General features: G+C 39.8%; 2 protein-coding genes across 6 annotated transcripts in view; one reads left to right on the top strand and one right to left on the bottom strand.

The window, feature by feature from the left end:
- UBP1 (upstream binding protein 1) overlaps window positions 1-12,140 on the top strand; it is a 35,856-nt gene extending 23,716 nt beyond the window's left edge. For 2 of the 4 annotated variants that reach the window (XM_042044195.1, XM_042044197.1), the window contains 8 exons: window positions 4,197-4,300; window positions 4,961-5,015; window positions 5,206-5,296; window positions 6,590-6,680; window positions 7,341-7,447; window positions 8,753-8,895; window positions 9,478-9,529; window positions 10,271-12,140. In XM_042044195.1, the coding sequence (XP_041900129.1) occupies window positions 4,197-4,300; window positions 4,961-5,015; window positions 5,206-5,296; window positions 6,590-6,680; window positions 7,341-7,447; window positions 8,753-8,895; window positions 9,478-9,529; window positions 10,271-10,308 (681 nt within the window). In that variant the 3' untranslated portion in view covers window positions 10,309-12,140. Of the gene's footprint in view, window positions 1-4,196; window positions 4,301-4,960; window positions 5,016-5,202; window positions 5,297-6,589; window positions 6,681-7,340; window positions 7,448-8,752; window positions 8,896-9,477; window positions 9,530-10,270 lie in introns of all 4 variants that reach the window. The other 2 variants (XM_042044194.1, XM_042044196.1) reach the window with 1 other exon arrangement.
- A 204-nt stretch (window positions 12,141-12,344) lies between these two features.
- FBXL2 (F-box and leucine rich repeat protein 2) overlaps window positions 12,345-18,083 on the bottom strand; it is a 45,461-nt gene continuing 39,722 nt past the window's right edge. For both annotated transcript variants that reach the window (XM_042044198.1, XM_042044199.1), the window contains 2 exons: window positions 15,174-15,386; window positions 12,345-14,220 (listed from right to left, as the gene is read on the bottom strand). In XM_042044198.1, the coding sequence (XP_041900132.1) occupies window positions 14,113-14,220; window positions 15,174-15,386 (321 nt within the window). In that variant the 3' untranslated portion in view covers window positions 12,345-14,112. The remainder of the gene's footprint in view (window positions 14,221-15,173; window positions 15,387-18,083) is intronic.

Raw genomic sequence — 18,083 nt, 5'->3', positions numbered from 1 at the left:
TGTATGTTGGCTTTTTTATTTTACCTCTCCCAAGATTCTGCTGTTTTATTTGTTAGATATTTCCATTTTTGTTTCTTTTTTTTCTTTTTCTCCTATGTGATTATTTCCAGCTCAGTCACAATTGGATTTGGACAGATTGGTTTCTTACTATGCTTTCTCCAGAAAATCATTGAATCTAATGTGTTTTCTTTCCAATTTAATTTGTATGTGTTTCTAACACAAAGCAAGGAGTTTGGTGAAGCTTCCTTTCAGAATGGTCGTTCTGCTCTGCTTTTCTGTCCTTTCAAAGAACCAGAGGGGCTTTTTTCTAACTACTATCACCCATCTTTCCCTTATCACTTATTTTCATATGAATACCATCTAGATAAGCTTTTCCATTACTTCTCTGAATTCACCGGATGTATTGAAATTCAGTGCATTCACTGCCGTTTCTGCAGTGTTTATCTCAGTATTGTCCAAACAGACAAGACACACAGTTAAACTGTTTGTTAGACTCTTCTTCAAACTATGGAGTGTTAACTTTTTCTGTAAATATAAACGGCTACAAATTGAACCTTGCCTTCTGGACCTCAAAGGGGATGGTAACGTACAGGTGACCTTCATTCAGGGGTCATTTTATGAAGGAGGCACTTTGTTTTCTTCTTAGTATATAAAAGTTAGTGCTTATGTAATGAAAAAGGGAAAAAACTCCACCAGTTTCTGTCCCCTGCTTTGAATTTGTAAAAGTGGGAAAATTTGTGTTGTGGTAGTTGGGCCTTCGCACTTTTTTCTGTCTGTGGTGTTTTGGTTGATTTTTATATTAGTGTATATTATATGTCACAAGCTAGAATATATACACTACTATTTGATTAAACTTTGTCAAATGGTCATTTTTTGCAGACGGAGCTGATTACAGAGCACATGGAAGTTAAAAGACTTCCAGGTATAGACCTTGAAATAAATTGGAACGTTAAGTTATGGACGTGAAAGATTGAAAAAGCTCCGTACCACGTATAAGAAAATTGATGCTTTGTTCTCTAAGGAGGTGCTGTGTGTCCAAGTATATATTAAGTCTAAGTTGGAGAACAAATTAGACTTACTGTATTTTGGTTTTGTATTTTGTTTTCATGTTTATTTGAACATAGTATGGAGTTCTTTATATACTTTGAATATAGTATGGAGTTCTTTGCCAAGGTTCAGTTTTGCTCTCTTGTAAGGCACAAATTTGGGCAGATTCCGGTACACTGGGAGTAGGAAGGGATATTACATTAAACCATGGCTTAGAATAACTTGAGATTTTGCAATTCCTCTGCAGTTAGGAATGTTCTGAGTTTAAATGCTATATGTCCTAAATCTGATAAGTCATACTTAGAAAGATTTCTTATCTCTTTTTTTAACTCAGAAAACTTCGTAACTTCATTCATGGCCTATACAGAAGGCTGTTCAACATCTTGAAACCAAAATAGTTTTCTCCTTCGGAATTAATCCACGTTTGGAAATAGGACAGTTTCTGGAGTATAGTAGTATCAGTAGCAGTGTGCTAGTAATGAAGGGCAGTTAGTCTTGAGACCTCAAAAACATGATCTTGGTAAATTCATCAGTATATATTAGTTGTTTATTACAGGTAAAGATATAATGCCACTACTCTTCCTTCTGTGAGGGCTTTTTATGGAGTTGAATGCTTCCTTGTGACAGGGTGACATTTTCTCCTAGGTTTGTGTCCATTGGTCAGGGACTTCTGTATTAGCATCATTAGCTTGCTGAATGTCCTTTGGTTAACTCAGTTTTGGCTTAGGAATATAAGAAACATCCTGATCTATCAGAGCACAAGGATGAAGTCCAGTGTTCTGTCACTGACAGTGACAATGGCAGCTGCTTTTTCAGGGAAGCAGTGTCACTTTCTGTGATCCATTTCCCTTGTAACCCTCACCCCCCTCAATCCAGAATCTTCATGCAGTATGTTAGAAAAGACATCCTTGCTTAGTTTTTGTAGTGTTAATGGATTTGGTGGCCAGGCATTTGCTTAGTCCAGTTCGTGAAGTGCAGGACCTTTGTGCATGAGAGTGATTCCAAAAGCATAATCAGCTCAGGTGAATTGCTGGAAGATTTTCTTGTTCCTTGAACCTTTCAGAATTATCTCAGTGCTCAAATACTCATTTTTCCCTCCACAACCTGTAAGACAGAAAAAGGAGAATGGAGGCAATAGATGTGTTGCAGTAGTATTACATTTACTATTTATTTTTTCTTTTAACCAGCCTGTTGAGTCTCAGTGGATAGTTAGTGGTGTTTTTGCTGGCATAGGAGACAAGCTAGGAAAGCAAGTTTATGGGAGAAGAAAGGCAGCTTGCTTCGGGTTGGGATTTTATTTTTCTGAATACTTCAAATGTGCTTCTTCCTGGATTTAAACCCAGAGCTTCGTTGTGAAGAACTTCAGCTGGGTTTGAAGGACAGAAACACTGACTGCAGTACCTACCTTGGGAATGGCTCAAAAGTTGTTCTCTGGCACCAGTGCATTCTTCTCTGCCCCTGAATTTAAATATATGGTGGCTAGAATCTTGTAAGGGAATGGTGGCTAAGGATGTGCAACTTGGATTTGTGTGTCCACATAAACATCTTGGATTAAAATTTAGGAAGAGAATGTCACAAAATCTAAGAATTTTAATTGCACTTCCAAAATATTTCAGAAGAACAAAGTTAACATTACTATGTTGAGCTTTGATTTTAAAATTACAGCTTTGGACCACATATTTAAGGAATGAAGGCTACTTCTAACTACCTGATGTAATGTAACATTTTTAATGTAACATTAAAATGAGCTTGAGAAGAGAGACAACAGGTGGGAATATACAGAATTGGAGGAGGAAAGTGTCACCTTGCAAGGTCATAGAGGAGCATGCTCTGTGCAGGGGGCACTGTTTGTAGCCCAAAGGGTGGCTTTGACCACATAATGAAAGACTGGACACTGTGGCTAACAAAAAGGCCTGCTTTGAGTCAAATCTTGGACAGATAAAGGAAGTTCCTCATGTTTAAGCTATTTGCATGCAAGACAGATTTATTTTAATTCCATGTGCCATGCTGGGGAACTTGCCATCTTATGCTGACAAGTGAAAAATGGGGTCCAGCACCGAAATGTTGTTAACTCTCTTACAGAAGATGCCAGCTGGTGTTCACTTATTTACTGTTTCCCCCAGACAGAGGAAGGATTTTTCAACACAAAATTGTTGAAACAAGTTTCCATTGATATTAAGTCATAGTTCCCCTCCTCCTTCCTCTCTGTTCTACAGGGCCGTGATACAAATCTGGAAATTTCTTACAAGGTGTTTAGCTGGTGCATGATAAATATATCAGAAATCTTTGTTGTCTTAACAGGCATGGTCTTAGCTTACCTAATCTTGGGCTACTTGCTCATTTTAATCATGTCTTTGAACATATAAAAACCTGTTCGGTGTTTTTTGTTTTTCTTTAAAATACTGTATTTTTAATACTGTTGGAAGCACTAAAAGGTAGCCTTGTTTTGAAAAGCTTTATCATGATGATTTTAAAAAATATCCAAAAAAAGACTGACAGAATTGGACAGCTGTCTTACCATATACGTGTGATGACTTAAGTTTGTGTAAAAAATTCTGGTTTACCAAGCAGTTCAGAAAAATCAGTCCATGTAACTAAGCATAATTTTAGTCCTGCAGTAAATTATTTAAAATTCTGAATTTACAAAATTTCTACTGAAAATTCCGTTTGTATTTGATTGCTGTCAGGGCAGAGACATTAAATTTATCCACAAGGTGCAATCTAGCTTCATAGCTTTACTTACTCTTACTGAACACTTTTTGTCGTGTCATTATCTCTGCAGTTTCAACAGCCCTTTCACTCTGTGCAGGATAAAAGACTTTTGTTCCAGCAGGTGGCTGGGCGTTGGTTGGTTTTGGTTAAAACTGAATAATCTGTACAGGTCTTTTGTCACTTTCACCAATAATACCTTCAGTTTTTTTAAAGAGAAGACAGTATGAATAGAAGTCTTCAAAAAAAACCAAGATAAAACAGAGCTGATTTTTGCCTGGAATATCTGCATGTAATGTGTGGGATAGAGGGAGTGTTTATTTGGAATTGCAAATCAGAGTACGCTGTGGATAAACCCCTGGCTTTAAATGACAGAAGTGTGCATCAGAGTAAAAAATGTATTGTCCAGAGAAACTTAAGTTTTAATTCTTTATCTTCAGTGCTCACCATGGCCTGATACTCCGACAACATTTGTAAACAACAGTCCTACTCCTGCTCCAACTTTCACCTCTGCTCAGCATAACACCTACAGTGTCCCAGACAGGTGGGTTTCTATTCTGTACCCCACTAAAGGCAACATTTCAATCAGGCTTATTCAGAATGTTTTCTGAGTAAATTCAACTGTGTTCTGTTTCCACTGGGAAACTGGGAGATTGTTTTGACCTATATATTAGAGTATCCCATTTGTATCACATGGTTCAGTTATAACGTAATTACTTCTGCCTCACCATTTTTCTTTTTTACTACTATTTTTTAAAACAACTTCTTGTCGTTTGTCATATAGCAAATACTTTACCTTTTCACTGTTGTAATTTAATCCTTGTCTATGGAAACTAGTTTTAGCTTTTCTCTCAGTAAGAACAGTCTTCATTTCTATCATACACAGTATAATTTGCAAGAAAACCCTCCAACAAATATCTTCAAAAGCTTTTCAACAAAAATTGCATTGGTGAAACCATTTTGTATTGAGGCATTAATTAAACTACTAAAATGAAACTTGAACTTCATCCAAAAATTATTTACAGTGGTATGGTCTGGTCCATATATTGTGGAATGGTCTTTCTCTTTTAACAAGTTTCAGTATTTTAATTCTTTCAACTGTGGTATTTATTGTTTTGGGAATTTCAAGTTACTTTTCAACAATGCTTAAATATTTTGGTTTATGGAATTCTACTAATACTTTTTTTTGTTTTATAATCTCTAGCAATTCTTCTTCCCCAAATCATCAAGGAGATGGAACCTCTCAAGGGTCAGGAGATGTGAGTGTTTGCTTTCTGGTATTGATCATGACTGTATTTGTATAGCTGTGTCAGAATATTTGATTTACATTTGATGTTAATAGGTACTAAGAAAGTGTTGAACTGAGGGAGATTTTTTTTTAATGGCTTGGATTTTGTTTGGGTTTCTTAGTATCCAAATTATCATATCCAATCTTGTTTCTTACAGCAGCTTCATCCTTCAGCCACAATCCAGGAAACTCAGCAATGGTTGCTCAAGAATAGGTTCTCTGCCTATACAAGGCTTTTTTCAAATTTCTCAGGTATCTATAGTTTACTTTTTTTCTTTCTTTGTGTTACTGAGCAAGTTCTGTGTGGGAAAAGAGTTCTCTAAGAACATTATGGTATACATATTTATACCTATTTGTTTACTAAGTTGCTTGTTAAAGAGCAGTGCAGTTCCCACTGTATGTCTGGGCACAAGACATGGCAAGAGATGCACTTTGTGGGGCTGTGTTTTGCTGTTTGCTTCTTCAGTCTTCCACAGAATTGTGTAAAGGGTGGCATGACACAGTACACACCATAAGAAAAATTCCTTTTTCTTCGGTGGCACATGATGGGGACAGTGTTGTGTATGATGCCAGCTCTGCCTCTTGGCTTAGCTCATTCTTCTGTCAGGATTCCCTTTGTACCAGGCTTCTTCTCTGGGAAAGTTTATTCTTCTACTGCCAGTTAGGTTTTGACCTGTGTTTCTTGTATTATGAGGGTTGCTGAGCTTTCTCAATAAACTTTAGTACCAAATTTCTGACAAAGACTCTTGGAAAACTTTTCTTCTTTTTCATTATTATCTTCATAAAAGTCAAGTACTAGCTGGCTACTTTTTTTTGAAGAAGGAGGTGTGGTATATGTGACTTCTATTATACTACCTCAGGTCTGGGGGTTTTTTTATTATAGTATTTAAGGGCTATGATAAATTATTTTTGCTGGCTTTTATTTGTACGTTGCTGGATAGTCTGTGGAGTATTTTCATGCATAAAGACTATTCTTTTTCCTGTTTTCCCACTCATCTGCTACAGTGACTGATACTTCAGAGTGTTGTTTTCTTTGCTGACACTCATGCTGCTTCTCAGAAGAATCCGTTCTCCCATTTTCTGCTTCAGCAGCACCTTCTGTATTCGAGTGCACTGTAATAACTTAAGTGCACAGAGGAAATGATGGATGAGTTGAATGCCTGGGATAATTCATTGAGTAACAAACCATGGAGTATTTTTGCTCTATATTTTGCATGTATTCAAAATACACTGCCTTGGATGCCAGCAAAAATCACTGTTTGTCTCTAGAACAGTCATCTCTCTCCACAGAATTATGTGCTCTGCAGACTCCTACTGTTTCAAAGCTGTAAACACCATAAAGTGTAACTCAGCACCTTTGGAAAACACACTGATTTATTTGGCATTCACTGGAGCCTGGTCTGAATTTTACTTATTCCTGTGTCCCAAATTCCATTTTTGTCATGGTGAAGTTTGTTACTCTCGGTTTAAATGAACATACAATTTATTGTAGAAAGAATTCATGTGCTACAGCAATCTCCATTAAATCCTCTTGTGTTTGTCCAGGTGCTGATTTATTAAAGCTGACAAGAGAAGATCTGGTACAAATCTGTGGTCCAGCTGATGGAATTCGGCTGTATAATGCACTGAAATCCAGGTGATGCGCTGACTGTGAGGCTGAGTGGGTTTAGATGGGGGATTCTCAAACTGGGGATTTGGGAAGTTAGTGTCAGGAGGGGCCTTGGTGCCTTGGTGTGATCTGCCTCAGGAGTTGGCAGCAATGTGTTTAAAACTCTCCTCCTGTGCACACCTTCAGGGCAGGCCCAGGTGAGGTGCAGGTGGGCTGTAAGGCTGCACCCATGCAGTTGGGCCCTGCCAGTTTCTTGGATACGGATGGATTTGTTGCCAAGACACAAAACTGGTGGTTCAGAGAGCTAAGAACAGCCTGAGGCTTTTTGAGGTTACAGGTGTTGAGTGCTAACACAGGCAGCGTCCCGGGAGTGTCTGATTCCGTCTGAAATGGGCATTTGGTACCAATGGCCCTTCGGGAAGAACGGCCATTGTTACTCAGCAGTCCTGTTCCAGGAGTCCAACAAGCAGCGTCCTCAGGAGCTCTGAATGGATTGAAATTTTGTTTAAATGCAGCAGCGTCTGAGAGACCACTTACTTAGAGATTAATTTAATTTTTTTGGGCTCGGTGAGAAAAAACATATCAAGTGTCCTGTTAGCATAACAAAGCTCCATTTATGGCATATCAGCTTCTGTATTTGCAGTGCACGTAGCCTTTCCTCTGACGTGTGATGTCCTTGGCTTGCAGATCTGTGAGGCCCCGTTTAACAATCTACGTGTGCCAGGAGCCCTTACAGAGCTTACAACTGGAACGACAGGACGCGGGCGGCGGAGACAGCAACGGTGCAATATACGGTACGGCGGGGCTTACAGCAGGCCGCGCCTGGGGCTTGCAGCAGGAAAACGGGAGAAGCAGCAAGGGGAAAGTGAGACTGAAGAGGCTGAGGTGCTGTTTCTGGTGTACAAAGAAATCATGGGAAGTTGTGTCACAGAGGTATCACTGCTTTAACAGTGATTTGCACAGAGCAAACAAAACCTGAAACCTCTCAAGGTTAAATCATTGAGCATTTTCAGTCTTTTGATTAACTAGGTACGTGGTAGTGAATTGAGGAGCTCTGGAGTCAGCTGTGCATGTTGTTACAAGGTATCAACCATATAAATGTAGGTACATGTAAAAGCTACATGCAAATAAAACAATTTTTTTCCCATTTTCTGCTATATTTTGCTGTCATTTTCTGTGCAACTGAACTAAAACTGTAGAGCCTGGACAAGGAAAAATAGCCAAGTAGTGAATGGGCTCCTTGTTTTAGTATTTTCCTGACAGCTGTTGATTCAACACAGATGGGAATGTAACTGTTTATTCATAAATTCATGTCACTCTTACAGTTAAGAGAATGGATCTATTTGAAATTATTATTTTCTTGCTCTTGGCTTTGAGAGACCTCTCTCCCCAGCCAAAATGTGTACAGGCTACTGCAGTAGTGCTTGTGGATTTTCCATGCAAGAATTGAGGTGGAGGAGGATCTGTAAATAAATACTGCTGCTGTCAAATACATGTTTTCCCTCAGGATATCTTCAGCCAGAACAATGTGCAAACATGGAGCTGCCAAGGGCTTCTAGCACTGTTAAATAGAGCTATAGAACTGTAAATACAGCACCAAACTGAACAGCTGCTTTGTCTTACTGTTCTGTTTGCTGTGTTGCATTCAACTCTGAGGTGATCTGTAGAAAGTTTATTCAGACAGTTGCAAAAGGCTTTATTTACCAAAAAATCCAAAACCTACATCTGCATTTAAAGCAACAGCTTAGGCATATAAGTGGGCTGTAAGTATTACCTGATTCTTTTAAGACTGCACAAGATTACTTCCAAAACCATCTTTAGGTGACTCTCTAAAGATCCATTTTTAAGTCTGTTTGACATGACTGTGCCTTTTTGTGCAGGATACAGGAAAAAATGTGGAAGTTGCCTTCAGCCTCAGAGCATATAGAAGCCTCCCCCTTGTCAGAGTTGTGCTTTTAGTGAGAACAGGGAGAGAGTAAACTAAACATTTTAGCTTTTAAAATTTTTTGAAAGCCTGGAGCATAAGCAAATTCAGATTTGTTCATACAGGTATTGTTACCCACTAGTACCATGCTTACATAAATTATTTTTTCTTGTAGTTTATCATGCAATCTACTTAGAGGAGATGGCAGCCTCAGAAGTCACACGCAAGCTTGCTTTGGCATTTAATATTCCTTTGCATCAGATCAACCAAGTTTACAGACAGGGTCCCACAGGCATCCACATTCTTGTTAGTGATCAGGTAATTGAAATTTTATTTTCTTGGCATTTTATTTATGACTTGGAGTGGAGGGTTTTCTTATGTTTGCTTATTTATTAGTTTTTTCTGTTTGATAATGCAACCCTAGTATTTTCTGGCATTTAGAGTTTTTTTTCCTTTACAATAAAATGAGCAGAAGAATTCTTTAAATATGACTCTTCCTCTGCCTGACTAAACTGAAACTATGAGAAGACAGAAGCAGCAGGTTTATATAACTCTGAGATGCTGCAGTAATTATTTAGTAAGTATTTATTTTGAGCACCCCCAAAGGCAGGGGGCATTTAAACACTGTTGAACTCTACTTATTTGAGTGTCTGCTCCACAGAGTTCCAAAAACACAGCCAGTAGTAATAGGCTCCCAACTGGTTGTCACAAGAGTAAAAAGCAGTACTTTGATAGTAATGGTTTTTAATTTAGTATAAGCCTGTCACTTGCTGAACAAAACTAAAAATACACAATTGCTCACAAAAGGCTGTGTTTAATATCAGGGTTGTTGAGGTTGTTACTGTTTTGTGTTTTGTATTGGTCATACTCCAGAGGGTTTTGAAACTTTTTTTTTTGTAGATGGTTCAAAACTTTCAAGATGAGAGTTGTTTCTTATTCACCACAATAAAAGGTACGTTGACTTTTCTGACAGTTTAAAATTTAATTGCTTACTCCAGCAAGGAGCCTTCTTTAAAAATAATGAAAGATCTGCTTACACAGTGGCAGAAAATATCCCAGAGTTCTTCCTCTCCTAGCAGATTTCAGCCTCTGTGTAGCATCTCAGGCTCTTCTCCAAGCTTTCAGTTCAGAACTGTTGCAGGATTCAGTAGCAAACCTTACGCAAAATTCAGTCAGCCATCACTGGACAGTGACGCTGCTAATAATTGTTGAGAATGGTGACGTTTCAAAATAGGTTAAAAAAAAAAAAATTAAAAATCCTGGCAGTGTAGCACCTCTGAAGTTCAGACACTGCATCTGAGCTGCGTCCTGAGAGTCAGCAGAACTGAGCATAACATTCTGTTCTTTCTCTGCTAGTCAGTGGTCACCTTCAGTAGGCTGTTGTTGAATCCCACTCTTCTTTAGAAGTCCAATTTATTTCTGGTACAAGGTGCCAGCATTGGCTCTAATCAGTGGACAAGTTTAACTCTGTGCAAACTTTACCTACAGAAACTGTCCCAACTTCGAAGATCCAGTTACAATCATTAATCATAACATTTTTGTTTAGCACAAGTAGGAAACTTCTAAAAGCTGTTTTTGTTGTGGATGAGTTTATTTTCAAAACTAAGTCTATCCTTGGGTGTTTTGGTGCATTGGCTTGTATTTCTGTGATTCTGGTCAAGAAAGACAGACTGACATTTCCTTCTTTTTTCAGCTGAAAATGGAGAAGGCTTCCATATAATTCTGAAGTGACATCACACACTTGCTAGACTGATACTCCAATGCAGAATGAAGTCCTGCCTAAAGATTATGAAGATCGTCCAAAACCTTAGGATCTAACTTCGCTGTATAAGATGTTTCATATTGAAAACACAAAATGACCTTTCTAATGAGCTGTTTGATAGGTGAACTTTCTTATCACTGCCATAGCTAAGTGTCCTCATGAGAGGTATAATGCCATGACAGCTTCTGTACAGGCATGGAAGACAATGTAAGCAAAGGTGCTTGCCCTTCACTGAAATAAGGCAAACTATGGCCAGTAGATACAGTTTATAGAAGTGAAGCAGTGCTGCTTTTCTATTATCTGTATCCAGTTGGAGATGAATGTAAACTTATTTTGGGGCATTTACCTTTCTGTGCCAGTTTGTCTATTACGTGCTTGTACCTTATGCTGGTTTTATTTTTTGATGTTAGCAGAGCACATGCTAATCTGTGTGGAGATGAGTAGTTAAGGTGATAGTGATCAGGTTGTCAGGTCTTTGAGAGTAAAGCTGTCAAAACAGCTTCCCGTGTAAATTGTGTATAAGAGTGTATGTAAGAAGTGTAAATGCCAGAACAGGGCTCTTAAGAAGCCCTAGACAGATGCAATATATGCATGCAGCAAACTGCATTATCAACAGTACCTTACTGGAGGGATTAATATAAATCCTATGGGGTACCAAGTAATTGTGTTTTGCTTTAATGAATTTAATGGAAAAAATTGCCTATGCATCCTTTATGTTTAGTTTCCTAGGTTCTCTGCGGAGCACTGCTGCAGTTTAACTCTTTGCTTGTAAAATTGTGGGTTTAAAAATACTGGCAGTGAGGAGTGGGGTTTTCAGTGGAATTATGCTGATGAGGGAAGATGACCCACTGGCACCACAGGGCTGTCATAGCTTTCAGCAGCATCGAATAAATTGCTTGAGAAACACTAAATACACACCCTGTAAGTCTCCTTGCCAGCACGTGAATGCCCTGCTGGAGTTCCTATTCTGGACAAATCTCTTACCTTTTCTGTTGACCTTCCTGCACACCCCATCCATCCACACTGTACACCTGTTACAGTGCCTCTTCCATATGACCAAATATTTACTTTTCTCTGAAACAGGCAATGTGCTTTCTCAGTATTTTGGATGTGTCTTGCAGAGTCATGGCACAGCATTTCCTAGGGTAACATTAAGTTTCAATTGGTTAGGTGCTTAAAAGGGGAGTATTTCCAAAGATATTAGGTGGCAATTTCAGAGCTGTCATCCTGTGCCTTTGGAAAGTTTCACCTTGATCTCTGGATTAAAAGCTTGGGAATAGTTTGCTTTTTATGCTGCGGTGTTCCATGTAAACCAATACTACAGCATGTAAAAAAGCAACTTTGATTTTTTTCATTTCCCCTTTCATAACTGGCTCAAGTGCTTATCAGAAAAGCTTCTGAAAGCTGTAGCATTTTGAAAATTTAAATTCATCAAACCTAGTTTTTTTCCTGTTTTTGTTTTTTTCTGCACTGAAAGTAAAATTTTATGTACTTAAACATTTCTGCCTATAAGTTGTTCATCTTTGGGTATTGTCTGGTCCTAGTATTTCCCTCAACTGACACTTGTGTCTTTTTAGCTCACACCATATTCAAATCCAAATGTTTTATAAAAGTGGAAAAATCCTTGATTGGAAAGTATCCAAATACCTAATTTTAAAGAATATTGAAAGTTGTACAGTAGTTTGTCCAGCTCACTTGAAATTGGAATTAAATTATGGCACCAGCAAATGGCTTTTGTTTTTTAATAAGATGTACACATTTCAATTTAAGTATAATAAATGTTTTTCAATAATTTTGTAAATGTGCTTTTCTTTTTGTTTACGTCTTTTTTCCCCACATCCGCATTAGAGACAGTCCATTGTTAAGATTCAGATCAATTGCAAGACCTGTCCTAGCAAGCATGGTAGGTCAAGGTAAGGGAGTGAAGTAAACCAGCCCTGTTTATTCACATGGATCTTCTGCTTCTAGTAGAAATCTTGCTTAGATTTGAAATAATTCCAACAAATTCAAGTTTGACATCAGCTGATTGTTTATTTAAGTGTCCTATATCAGAGTAGGTTCCATTTGTTTTTGTACATCTTCAATGCAATAGACTTACAAGGTTCATTATGTTCTTAGAAAACACATCTTGACATATTGGTACTAATGACTGCCCTGGTACAGTTGAGAATAAAATCTGGTTAAAACTCCCATTACACCAGCAGTGTCTCAATGGAACTCTAAGTATGATTGTAACAGCACTCCACTACTGTGCAAAAGAAGCCCAGGATGGCTTACTTTGTAGTACTAAAGAAATTCATGTACTGTAGTCCAAGCTGTAATTTAACCCCAAAGCTGAGATCTTCATTTACTGTCCCCATCCTCTGTGTGTCATCAACACAACCCAGCCATTGCTGGCTGTTGAAGTTCATGTTCACACTCACTCCTTTTTAGAAGTGTTTAAAATTTGCAGGGGGGCTAATGGCAGTACTATCCAGTAGTAGCTTTTCCAACTGCTTTTTAATTTTCGGTAAACACAGGCCCTGAACTCTTCAAACACACACACACAATCAAACTTACACAAAAAAAGCTTTCTGAACTGTCAAGTAGTTTCTCTCAGATAATTAAATTGCGTAATATAAAAAAGTTTATCTAATTGTCTAGCACTGAAAAACTAAGGATGAAAGCATGGCCTTAAGAGTTGATACACAGATTTTTATCATTATTATTCAGAAGTTGACAGCTTCTTAATCAAATGTGAAGAGTTTGGCTTTCTACATTTGAAAACCACAGGTTTGGTTTGGTTCAACTGCTTACAGACTGATGAGCCCATATGCTTGTTGCTAAAATGGGTGGGATGAACTGAATTCCTTGCTCCATCCTTTTTCTGTAGCTGAACCTGTTTTCCATTCATCTGTAGAAAAGCACGTGTGCTACACCCCTCTTCCTGGAAGCGCTGCATCCTTTCCTTGCACCCCGCGGAGGTCCCGGAGGACACGGGGATGGCGTTACCGAGAGCACCATGGATGGTTGTGGCAGCAGGTACAGTAGAGTGCACAGGCTCTACCACAGTGGATTTCTTACCCCTGTTGAAGGCCAATGGCATCGGGCAGAACGTGCGTCAGTGACGGGCAACCTTTGTACGAGCAGAGTTCAACTGAACCAAGTACAAAAACTTGAGAAGTATTTCTAGTCCTATGGGTATCTTGAGGTTCTACCTTACCTTTTGACATTACCTATTATGTCCTGTTACATAATTAAATACGAAGCTGAATCATGAAAAAGAACAAGCTGCTGTTTCACTGTAAGAGCTTATGATTACTTTGCATTTTTTGGTCAACATCTGCTAAAGCTGATTTGTCCTTAAACCTGATATTTGATCTGTGGTGTATATTACAGAACAGCAGGCTCAGTTCTTTGGCGTGGCAGCCTCGAGCCCCATGTTACATCAGAACTTCACACCAAGTAGTGCTGACAAATGCAATTTAACTTCCAAGTTTCGTGAACTTCCACCAAGTAGCTGCTACACTGCAATGCCCACACATTTGACACGGTACTGCAGTTCTCATGCCAACAGAAGGAAGGAGTTACTAATACAAACCACAGCATCACCAACTTAATCCACAGCTGCACATTACGTTAGGATTTTTACCTGGAAAAAAAAAAGCGCTTTTCTTGTCACAAAACTGGATGACCAAACACCACCATTAGGACTTGTCAGGAAACTGACTCCTTCTGCTGACTTGCCATCCCATTCTTCAACAACAACATTTTCTGTGTGGCTGCACTCACTGTCAAAGGATAACACAGCATCTGCAGAGGCGCTGTCCGCTCCCTCCGACCGATGGAGGGGGAGTTACTGGAGCAAAGTAAGCATGAACTTTCACGTGAGGTAGATGAGCCTGTGGGTGAAAAGGCTGCATTATAATGGGAGAGGAAGAACAGAATTGAAAAGAGAAGCAGCACACCTCAACTGTTGTGCCAACATGTGCTCTCTCGTTAAGGTTAGTTAGCTGTAAAGAAAGCATCTATAGAGTGAATACCAGCCAAGCTGTCTTCTCACATGTAATTCCTCTTGACCCATCCACCTATGGCACACCAACTTGCACAGGGCTCCCCCTGGTTTCCCAACAAAGCACTGATGAGCCCAGACAGCTCCACATCAGGAGAGGCACATATTTTGCTGCAGGGGCAAGAGGGATGGACCCTGGCTGCTGAAGGACGACTTGTTCGTACCTTATCTCCCATACTCCCCTCTGCTGCTCTCATCCTGGAAAGCAGCATGAAATAGAATTGTGCTTCTGCCCTCAATTTGAGTCACTATCAGGGATGAGCTTTCCAGCTGCAAAAGTGTTTGGACACAAACTTGGGATACGAAGCTGCAGACAAGTTTCACTTCAAGGCTAAAACGCTGCCCCCGCAATGCAGGTGGTCCCTGACCTCATGGGTGAGATATGCAGGGAAAAGGTTTGGGGCTGGATTCCAGGGCCTGAGGGCCCTACAGCCCATCAATGGAAATATCCATGCAGATGTTTGACTACTGGCTCTGTGTATTAACATGTATTTTAGGATATATATATATAGATAGATAGATATATAACATGTATTTAGGATAAAGCATGCCACTATACCAAAGCAGAAGATAAGAGCTCATCATTCCAATAGCAAAATGTCATGAGTCAGAACTGAAAATTATTGCTGCTCATATAGGGAAATTACACACATGGGGACCTAACAGAAGGATAGTCAGACTGTTTATCCAGCCTTCCTTGCCTGGGACCTGTAGGACTCCTACAATCTTAAGCAGAAGCAACAGCTCTGGCATTTCCATGGGAACAAGCCAGGAAACACATACTCTGATCCGTTTGATTCCAGCTCGTGTGACTTGCTGGCAGTCGTACAGCTCAATTCTCTCCAGGTTGTGGCAGTTCTCCAGGTGTTCCAGAGTCACGTCCGTGATGAGGAGACAGTTATCGAGTTCCAGCACCTGCAGCCTCTCATGCCCACACGTGCTGTTGCTCAGGTGAAGAATCCCATCATCAGTGATCAGTTCACAGTGAGATAAGCTCTAAAACAGAAAGGCAAACAATTAGCAACATCCCTCAGTCCTAAGTGACTTGAGCCTCTGGACATCAGAAGTCCTCTTCAACCTCCTTCACTCCAGTGGTTAACTACAAATAATATACAGCTGAAATCCAGAAGAGTAAAAAAAGAAACTGCTTTACTTAACAAAACTGCTGTACTTGCTTTTAAACTTTGCTTCAAAACAAGTTGAGTCCCAAAACACATCACTGGCAGAACTCCTCAGGCCCCTTTGCTCTCTATGAATGTGGGAATTCTTTTCCCATTGTCCCACAGTGCAAACATCCAGAAACAACTTTAAAGGATGATTGAGAACATACGGGAATAGATGAGTATCTACTCAGGGGTTACTGTTTCACAGCTGCTATGTTCTCAGACATACACCAGGACCAAGCCTGTGCAAGTCCGCACAGATAAAGAACAATCACAATGGACTGATTTGCCAAATAATGATTTCAAAAAATACAAGCCATGAGCACTTGGCACCTCAGGCTGTACAGACAAGGAGCAATAAACATCTTGTACAGCTGCAGGAGCAGTCTTGTGCAACAGTCAGCATAATAAACCAAAAAAATCTCCTCCTCTTCAGCATATTTTTTTACTCCCTTGAATTTCAAGAACATGTAAAATGATGCTGCCTCTCAGGCAGTGGCACCACATAGAGCACTCCCCTCATTTCTTTAGGGAATTCATGACTTTTGGAGAAGCACGGATGATGACAACAACAGGAAACAGACATTCCTCAGAGGCGGCTTGAGAAACCACTCTCTCTCACCACTGAAATGAATGCTCTCAAAGTCTTCCCCAGTGAAATGTGCAGCATCTGTGAACTCTACTCCCCTTGCCCTGGGCTCTGAGCTAGCGCCTCGCTTTATTCTCAGCCCTGTGTTTTGCCTTTACTTGTACCTAACAGTGCCTGGTTCTGAAGTAGCATTTCCTTGCCCTAGGTTGTTTTTTTCAGACAGCAACTGATGAAGAAACACTTGCAGCAGTCCAAAAGCACTTTTTAACTCAGAGCAAGCAAACAATAGTGCTCAAAAGGACCTCCTGCCAATCCCCTGACTAACATGTAACCTTGCCCCTCTCTGGGTACAACTCATCTTTTCATTCCAGCCTGACAGGGCAGCCTGGGGACTACCAATCTTACTTCACCTCAGCTACATCACAAGCATTTCCTGCCTGCTACCAGACACACGGGGTCTGTCCTGCTCTTTAAAACAATTTGTCCTCAGCTTTTTTCTCCTTTGCTCTACAGGATGAACAGGGAACCAGAGAAAGGCTGGGAGACAGGTCTGCACCTCCTCTGGAGTCTGACAGGAAGCTACCTTGGCAGCTTCCCTTCAGCTCCAGCTGGTCCGATTTTACACACTAAGCGTGAGCAGCCAGCAGGGACTCCAAGAAACACCACAACGAGTGCAAACTGTCTCCAAAAGACAAAAGAAATGAAGTGCTTGCCCCTACCAACAGTGTTTTAACTCCTAACACCCATTCTGGCAGTCTCTCAAGTCTTCAAACACATCAGCTCTCTCCTGTACCTCCTTTCTCTATGTATGTGCTCTGAGCGCTTGGTTTGGCTCAGAGCCTGGGAACAATCAGCAGCTGCAGGGTTAACCAACATTCATAACAGACCTGCTGTTCCAAGGAAGGACAGGAGGTTCTGTGAAGCTGTTGGCTAATTAGGAGTATTCCACCCCAGGAAGTAAGCAGCTTATAAAATCAGCTTTCCTGGGACGCGGTATTTGGTGCTGCAAGGACAATACAGGATGTACAGCTGAGTTCGTAGAACTTTGTAGAACAAATTATACTCACTTCATATTAAACCACAGGATTTTTCTGACTTCATAAGCCTTCTAAAAATCATTAATAATAAGGAATTTTACTAATACAATTGCTTGAAATCTTGAGAACAAAGAGATATGGTCAAATTATTATTTTTTTGTTAACACATACTTAATGCTGTGTATAAATCCAGCACGGCAAGACATACTATGAGAACTTCACATGCTGTGAAGAATTCACTCGCCTTCTCATCTTCAGGACCACCATGAATATTTCACAGTTTCTCTACTAATTTAAATGTACAATTAAATAGTTTAACCAGAAATTACTTCTTAAGTACATTAGGCAATAAAGCCCTTGAATACTCTGATACTGAGGAAGATTTGCCTATTTCCAGCATCTACTGAGTCTCCAAACACGACAAAAGCAAATTCAAAGTTGATCTCTGCAACTCCAAAATGTTTGTTCTAACTGCAAATACACTAAAGCACAGTGCACAGGAGTTTACAGGACACTGGAAGCACCAAGATTAGTTCATGCAGTGTATTTGGCACCTGCCAGTCTTGTCATGTCTTTTCCTGTAATTCTCAGCCATTGCTGTTCACACACAATCTCTGAGTATGTATCCTTCCCACCCATAGGTTATATTTAAAGATATATATATATATACCAAAGAAATCAAGTTTCCTGGTTTCCTTAGAAAAGCCGTGATGTTTTACCAATGTCACACTCCCTGTCTGTGGGCAAACACACAAGGGCCAGCAAACAGGAGCAGACTCAGAAAAAATATGCTTTGGCATTATGATGTTTTGTGGTATCTCTGTTGAAGCACTGACAGAACTGGTACAAAAGATCTCGTGCAAGAACTGGTTGCAACTGGAATTACAATACAAAAACATGTCCC

The sequence above is a fragment of the Corvus kubaryi genome, unplaced genomic scaffold (genome assembly GCF_017639235.1).
Source record: "Corvus kubaryi isolate FWS band 111438036 unplaced genomic scaffold, C.kubaryi_AGA036_p1.0 37398, whole genome shotgun sequence".
NCBI classification, from domain to species: domain Eukaryota; kingdom Metazoa; phylum Chordata; class Aves; order Passeriformes; family Corvidae; genus Corvus; species Corvus kubaryi.
Note: the sequence above shows the minus strand (reverse complement) of the source record. Positions and strands in the feature narration are given on the sequence as shown.